Source organism: Chelonus insularis, unplaced genomic scaffold, assembly GCF_013357705.1.
Source record: "Chelonus insularis isolate UGA/USDA-ARS -01 unplaced genomic scaffold, ASM1335770v1 contig_500_pilon, whole genome shotgun sequence".
In the NCBI taxonomy this organism is placed as follows: domain Eukaryota; kingdom Metazoa; phylum Arthropoda; class Insecta; order Hymenoptera; family Braconidae; genus Chelonus; species Chelonus insularis.
This window is the reverse complement of record NW_023276614.1, coordinates 8,609-17,255: the sequence shown is the minus strand read 5'-3', so window position 1 is coordinate 17,255 and position 8,647 is coordinate 8,609. Positions and strand designations below refer to the sequence as shown.

The window sequence follows — 8,647 nt, the reverse complement described above, 5'->3', positions numbered from 1 at the left end:
AACAAAATACGATACACAATGCCCTCTCGAGTACCCACAGCAGACCTTTACAATTATGATGAAAAATCTAACTACGAAACATAGTGGCAATGCATCTTACACTGTTACAAGATTGGTAAGACTCCATTTCAATATTTCTAAGTGGCTCAGCTGTGTCGTCAAAGTACGGTCATAAATACATTATATCAATTAATAACAAATTATTTTGATAATTTGCCAGGTGTAAATAATGATAAAATAATTGTACTATTATGCGCTCCATCTGGTAAAGCTGCTTTTCTGATTAATGGTATAACATTGCACTCTGCATTTGCATTACCATGTAATTTATATGGTGTGAATATACCAGAAACTATCAAGTGATTTAGCCAACAATATACGAGAACAATTATGTCAGGTACAACTCATCATTATAGATGGAATTTCAATGGTAGGCTCTACCGTACTAGGTTATGTAAATACAAGATTAAGACAAATAACTGGTGTCAATGAGCCATTTGGTGGTTTATCAGTACTTGCAGTCGGGGACTTAAATCAATTGCCTCCTGTAAAAGATAAACCTGTCTATCAAGTTTCAAACCAAAATCAAATGGCGCCACTCATTGATATCAATCCTTTATGGGATCAATTTGTCTTTTATGAATTAACAGAAATTATGCGTCAAAAAAATGATCGAGCATTTATCAATGCTCTAAATAATCTAGCTCTTGGAACTATGAAAACTGATGACATAAATTTAATTAAATGTCGAGAAATTAAAAATATTAACGATATTCCAGAAACGGCCATACGCTTGTACGCTACTAATAAGAATGTATCATCTTATAATGCTCAGAGAATTTCTCAATGTAAAAGTAAATTATTTACTTCAACTGCTCAAGTTGTTTTCTCTAAAGACATAACCGAAGGTGAAAAAAAAATTATATTACGATCAATAAATAAAAAAGCAAACAATATTGCAATTGAATTGCCTGATGTTATTCAATTAAAAGTTAACATTAAATATATGATAATTAAGAATATCGATGTAGAAGACGGTTTAGTAAATGGTGCTTGTGGTATTTTGAAATATATCGAATGTAAAGATGCTAACATACCATCTACACTATGGTTAGATTTTCATACACCAAGAGTTGGCATTAACATACGAGCTCGTCATCGTGATTATATGACGAAGAATAATATAGATAATGTTTTAACACCAATAGAAAGAATATCGATACAAACTAGTGTGGCACAAGATGATAAATACAAAATTTTGAAAAATCAATTTCCTATTATACCTGCAGAGGCAATAACTATTCATAAAAGTCAAGGTCAAACATATGTTAAAATATGTCTAGATTTTACTGCTCAAGAGAGGCAAACTTTATCGATGTTGTATGTTGCCCTCAGCCGTGTCACCAAATTAAGTGGACTATTTATAATTGGTTAATTCAAATTACCAAATGTTTCTAAAAATTCAAAGGCTGTAAATTCAGCGCTTGTTGAATTAGAACGTCTGAGATCTAACAAATCGTTGAAACTGTCATACGATAACTTAGAGACCGTCATAGGAACAAAAATAGTGTATCAAAATGTCGGTACATTACGAAAAAATTTAAGTTATATAATTTCTGATACATGGTATTTGCGAGCGGATATCTTAGTATTCAGCGAATCTTTGACTGTGAAAAGCGATGAGTTAACATTGAAAATTTCAATATTGTTTTAATAATCGATCGTGATAAAAATAATCATGGACTAATATGCTATGTGAAGAATGGTGTACAGTTTACAGTATTATAATTGAAATATTCTTATAGTAGTAACGAACATGTGCAATTATTTGCATTAAAAGTCGGAAATTAGTATTTGATTAGTGGTTACAAATCACCTAAAGCAACAATTATGTTCAAAAAAACAATCGAAATTGCCTTCCAATAGTCTTATCCTATTAATGGGAGATTTTAATTATGACATCATTAATATAATAACAAAAAAAATAATTTCCTGATCAATTGTTTAAAACGATATCAATTATTATCGAAATTGTTACCAGATGGTATTACTACATCATTGAATACACAAATTGATGTCATTTTTTCTAATATTCATAACTTACAATGTGGAGTATATGAGTCATATTTCACCTATCATAAACCAATATATGCTATTTATAATGATAATATTATTATGCATGCCACTGACAATTCTAACAGCACTAATGTAAGTAGCACAATTACAAATGACAATTGTAGTGAAATGACAATCAGTAACGATATTAGCATGGACTGTGATAATAAAAATATCAATGAATTTCCAATGGATATTGATAATGATGATATAGATGATAAGCAAACTAAAAGCATAATTAGTAATGATTACATTGTATCAAACGATATTGAGAATATCTATGACAATATAGATGATAATAACGTACCATATGCTTTTGATATTCCAATCGCAGAATGTCAAGAAGTGTCTCATTGTAGATTTTATTTATCTGATAAACATATCAATTTATTTCATGAAATAATGAATAGAAAACTAACTGCCCACGGAGTATATAGTTTCGCTCAAGATGTAGGATACATAGGTGCATTTTTACATAATTTACAAGCAATACCTAGATCTGAAAATCATATTCAGATTATTTATAGCGGTAATATTGGTGTCAACATTGTAGGTCACTGGATTTGTACAAATATGACGGTAATGGCAACGTACACATCTACGACAGTTTAAATAAGAATTACTTGGAAAAAGATCAAGTAGATTACTTAGATACCTTGTACAGATTTAATAAAAGGTTTATATTCCATAAAGTACAGGAACAAAATAATGGTATAGATTGTGGAGCATTTTCAATCTATTTTGCAACATTATTGTGTTATAAAAAAGAACCAGAGAACCAAATGCCATATAATGTACCAATTATGCGTAATCATATAGTTCAAATGCTGCTGAACAAAAAGTTACTACCGTTTCCAAATCATGGATATGAAAAATAATTTAATGATAATATTTACTTGTAAAAAGTGATAAACACCGTGGACCATTTGGACTGAAGCAAATAAATCTAGGAAAGCTGTACATTCGAGTATTTAATGATGATCCACTTACAGTATGCTTGTAATCGCTGAACATTCACTACTTTACACTAGTTACTGTTCACTACTAGTTTTTGTTTATTATCCTAGACAACCATGACACAATAATAGTATAGTGTCACAAGATAGTAGCAGGATGGGCACACAACTCCACGGCTGCTCTTACGGCCTTTAATTAATAATAAATAAATTCGAGAGCCTATTCTAGAATGAATCGACAGTTACTAGTTACTAGTCACTAGTTACTACTGTACACTATCTAAACTGGAGTACTGAAATTACTGAAGAAACGTAAATTTTCCAGTAATTTGTCCAAAATACATGATACTTTTTTTTATTGTATTTTTGTTATAGGTTTATCTTATCATCGAGGAAGCACCAGCACTGCTACAAGAAGAGATTAAAGAACGGTTGTGAATATACGTTGTCAACAGGTTTCTTTAAAAAACCACATCTCTTTTTCTTTTATTCGGATTGGGAAATATCTATTTATATACTGCTATTGTTGTTTTATTTTGATAAATCTTATTTCAAAATGGAAGTAAATGTGAAAAAACGGTACTTAACTAATCAAGAACTCCTTCACGCATATCGATGAGTCAACGTCAATTTCATCTCGTCAGCAATGATATACAGTAACAATGTGAAGACATGAAGTGAATACGAATTATAAAGAATACAATAAATTAGTACAATTTTCCTAATGATACTCTATAGTGCCTAAACAATATTGATATTAGACCAAGATTCTGACATCGCCACACTCTTTATTCTCTTCGTAAATTATTCAACAAAAATCAGTACTAGTCTTTCTGTCTTGTTTTGAGGTTACTACAAAGATAACTTTTAGTAATTCATTATGACTGGACGTGGAAAGGGAGGAAAAGGACAACATCTAGCATATCATGAAACCTGCAATCCATCCTTTCGCCATTCGAGGTGGTGTTAAACATATTTCTGGATGAACCTTTGAAGACACTTGTGAAGTTTTAGAAGTATTCCTCGAAAAAGTGATTTATGACGCAATAACTTAACGCTCAAATAATCGGAAAGAAATGGAAGAAATTAATGAAGATCTTACAACACCAACATCTTATGCATAACAGCTGTATTGGAGTAGAAATCTGGAATATCTTGAAAAATCAGCATAACATAAGACAAATCGGAATATAAAACAACAATATTCAGTGTTCATAATTGATTAATGCCTCTAAAACTAACAGAAGAAAGCGTTGCCTTACTTAAAATTATTTTGACTGTTAACAACTGGTATTTACAACCGGGCTCTACGTCGATATTATAATATTGCTTATAAACATTTAATCAAAAACTATATGCTTGTATTCATTGTTTAGAAATAAACTAACCTTTAATTGCAAGAACATTGTTAAATTTTGTGTAGCAAAGTATACCCTCATATACAATAGCTATTAACTAGAATTAAATTTATTATAAAAAATGAACCAAAGAGTTATCAAAAAAATTTGAATTTTCGGCGAATAGATCGTTAACTAAGCAAACATTGTGTTATAAGGAATAAGGATTCAGTTGAAAAGAACCGGTAGACTTTTTCGATTAACCAAACGGTATGTTATGATTTTGTATTAAGCAGCATCAATTTTCATGGTTAAGTATCTAGAGTAGCGGTAGATACTCGGCGCCATGTCACCTGCACTTTTGCTCCTTACCCAACTATTACCCTTCGTCCAACTAGCGCGCTCTCGCGGCTCACAATTACAGTGCCGAGTAACACGCTACTCTATACTGAAAAGTTCGCGCGTGACGTCACAACACAATCTTTAATTGTAAATATCTCGATAACTAAGTAATATTACGAGATAATTTTTAATATACGATCAATTATAGTCATTGGCTTTTATTTAATTCCAAAATCAATTTCATTCATTGAGTATTTATCGAGATACAGAATAGGCCACGCCCCTAATTCCGTTTTCCGCACATTTCAGTTCGATTTCTAGCGTCTTCTATGTCCGTCTTACTTAAATGCCATCTAACGCGGACCTCTCTCTCGTGGCCACAATTTTTCTCCGATATATATATAGGTATACTCCCAATATGTACATGAGCGAATGAATATATAGGTATACTCCCAATATGTACATGAGCGAATGAACGGTTTATGTCCTTTTTACGTTAATAATGATAAAAAAAAAAAATTATAATATAATATTAATTTAAAAATTCATACGGAGTATGAATAATAATTTGTATTCATGTATAATTAAAAAATATAAATAATATCAACTAAATTTATTCAATTTTCCTGTGTAAATAATAAAATAATTATATATACAAATGATTAAAAAAAAAGTAATTCATAAAAAATGTAAATGATAATTATTATATAAGTATAATTTTTACAAAATAATATCAATCTTGATTTCACGCAGTAAACATGGTTAATAAAAATATGTGTATAATATAAAGTGCAATATAATATAAACAGAAAAACATTTTTTGATGATTTCATTAAATTGTAGACCTTTAAATTATAAAATGTTAATTGTTATTCTTTTTTATTTTTATTTATATTTTAGTTTTGAGTAGAATTCCTTTAATAAACATATATTTTATATAAAAAATTTTGTACAAACCGTGATGTAAATAATAAAGAATTGTTTGAAAAACAAGTTACAATTTTTATGGGATATTTAAATATATTTATTGCTTTTTTTAGGATTGTCTATCGTTTTGCTTATCATTTCCTATAATAATTATACAATTTTTTCTCTTTAATGATACTAAATTTATTTCTAAATCTTATTTATCGATTTGTTTCAATAAGTAATTTTGTATTAAATACTGTAACTAAATCTCTATTAGCAAAATCCATTTGAACAATGTAGTTAACTACATTAATTATTATACATAACTTGATTATGATTGTGATATCCTAAGAAATCTCCAATCGCTGTTTTATCTAATCGTTCATCATTGTGAAGGAAACGTGCAACGTCATCAGGAGAACTCCCAAAAAAACCTTGTTCTTGAAGATATTGTATCCTCTTACTAGGCTTTCTATTAAACATAAAAGACTTCCAGCACTTCTATATCTTGGTAATGATGGATCAAGCGGTGGATCTACACTTTCTCTTGTTATCGTTTCAAGATCTGATTTTTTATTTATTATGGATGGTTTCCAAGTGAGTAAAATTGATGGTAAAGTACTTTTAAAAATATTATCAAAAATTCTAAAAAGTACTTGAAACAAATCTTTCCACCAACGAGGTTTAAACGAAGCACCATATGTTTTTACAACATCGAATAATATCGTAAGCGCACGAGTTCTCACGTCAAGCTTATATCTACTAACATCACAAGAAAGTTTGAATAATAATGGAAACCAACCTCTTACCTGAAAAAAATGTACATAATTTAAAAAATATAAATAACACTCTTTAATTTCATGGTAATTATGGTGTTTTTTTTTCCATTATTACCCATGATCGATCATCAATAGTTGATTCAAAGCTGATCACTAGCTGCATGATGAAAAACACTGAAAATATTCTTTCATCCCGAACGGATCTTAGGTGCTTGAGAATGTATTATTTGAACTACACATCTCATAACCATATCACGTATTACTGGAGATCTATTCTTCTTTATAATATATTCAAACGGTTTATAAAATTCTTTTTGAAACCTAAAATTTACAAATTCTCCTTTTTCAATCAATTTAGTTGCAAGCTGTCGAAGAGAATCAACTGCAAAAAATGCAATATTTTGGCTTGGACTGCATCCCACTCGATCAAAATTATATGTGAGATTTGTAAAATTATTCAGTGGTAATGGAAAATTTAGCTTGCATGGAGGACCTAGTAGCCGACGTTAATTATTAACAAGTCGCTCAAATAAATTAGCAGCCAAAAAGTCATGATCATAATTTACGTATATATCTACACCACTTTGAGTATCTCCACGAATACGCTTATGTTCAAATGAACTAGTTGATGTTTCTAATATATTCATAAATATTTCTTCAAAAAATACTTCTATTTGCCTCTTTAAATGTATTTTAAATTTTGTTAATAACGTAAGAAACACTGTCAAAGATAATTCAAATACTTTTGGAACGGATAATACACCATTTTTAGATAATGCAACACACAAGTATTGTTTAATTGTAATAACAAACATTTTAATTGATCGTAAGATTGGTCCAGCATTTTGTAAAATGCCTAATAGTAATTGTAACGATAATATTTTAGATCTTAATTCATGTGATCTGAAAAATAAAAATGATAAATGAAAGATAAATTTGTTAATTTCATTATTTAGTTAAATGACTAAAAGCATTCTTACTTGGGATCAGATGTTCCATCTGGTGGAGGTTTCATAGATAATTTACAAAGAGCTCGAAATACATCTTTTTGAAGTACATGTATAAATTTAGCTGTTACCATACAGCTAAATACATCCTGAAGACTATATGGAGAAGCATGAAATACTAATTGACCGTAGTGTAAAATAGACTGACCAAAACCTTCTTCTTTGCCTGACGTATTGATCTTGTAAGCTATAATGCTTATACCATCTTAATTCTGTAGCAACTTGTGAAGCGGTATCTGGATCAGATTGATTAAGCACAATGTTAGCTGTTTGTATAAGAACTGAATGAGATGTATCTGAAATTAATATATCTAATGCTGTACGGATTTCACCAACTTTTAACCAACATCCAGCTTCTTTCAGAGTTTGTGTGCTATCATTTCCAATGCTTTTTTGTGTTAACTCACGACGTAAAGCTGCTTCTTGACTTGGTAAGTACTCTCTCCAAATACGTATTGCCTCAGACCACATACCAGCATTCTAAAAAAAGAAAGAAAATTCTTCACCAATTTCGTGACTTACACTCAATATTAATATGTATATTTTTTACAAACTTTTATTAAAAATATTTGACCGGCTTGATAACCTCAAATTATTGATATTACACTGTATTTTGATTACTAGATTAAGCTATATATATATATTACACTTAATATTAATATTTCTGCAACTAAATGTTTCATTATGTTGAATAAAAATAGTATTTTTAATATAATGACACTTTTAAAATAAAAACAAAGCCTCTACTGTAATCACAAGAATACAAATAATAATAATAAATCGTCATGCCAATGACACACTAGCAATTCACACCTACAATACACAACTACCGTAATTAATAGAGAGAAATCACTGTTGGAAAATATAAAACATTACAGCACTCATTGCGTTGAAATATTAAACTAAATAAGATACCCCATATCCGGTACATAATTTTTCGGTAAAGAAGTCTTCTCATAAATTGTGTATAGATATAGTCCCAAACTCTCTTCTCAGTCCGACTATACTATAGTATGTACCTCTTTATTCAGTTTAACAAATTATTTCAATATACATATCTTTTAAAAATATGTATACAACTTACAATTTATAATCAAAGTGGTCTAAAAAGATAGATATATCAGGTATACCACAATCAAATATACAATATTTCAGCTTCATGTAATCAATATACTTGTGATAAGTAAATAATATTATCGGTT

General features: G+C 29.5%; 2 protein-coding genes and 1 long non-coding RNA gene across 3 annotated transcripts; 1 reads left to right on the top strand and 2 right to left on the bottom strand.

The window, feature by feature from the left end:
• Positions 1 to 55: 55 nt before the first annotated feature.
• On the top strand, positions 56 to 1,435 carry LOC118070031 (ATP-dependent DNA helicase PIF1-like). The gene is made up of 2 exons (XM_035088447.1): positions 56 to 115; positions 350 to 1,435. Exons 1-2 carry the CDS (start codon positions 56 to 58, stop codon positions 1,433 to 1,435), a joined length of 1,146 nt encoding a protein of 381 aa, XP_034944338.1.
• Positions 1,436 to 5,941: 4,506 nt separating this feature from the next.
• LOC118070034 (uncharacterized) lies at positions 5,942 to 6,930 on the bottom strand. The gene is made up of 2 exons (XM_035088448.1): positions 6,554 to 6,930; positions 5,942 to 6,468 (listed from the first exon to the last, which is right to left on the bottom strand). Exons 1-2 carry the CDS (start codon positions 6,599 to 6,601, stop codon positions 6,034 to 6,036), a joined length of 483 nt encoding a protein of 160 aa, XP_034944339.1. The 5' UTR covers positions 6,602 to 6,930; the 3' UTR covers positions 5,942 to 6,033.
• Positions 6,931 to 7,436: 506 nt separating this feature from the next.
• On the bottom strand, positions 7,437 to 8,122 carry LOC118070033 (uncharacterized). The gene is made up of 3 exons (XR_004690710.1): positions 8,000 to 8,122; positions 7,782 to 7,925; positions 7,437 to 7,681 (listed from the first exon to the last, which is right to left on the bottom strand). It is a non-coding gene; the product is annotated as an uncharacterized lncRNA (long non-coding RNA).
• Positions 8,123 to 8,647: the final 525 nt, after the last annotated feature.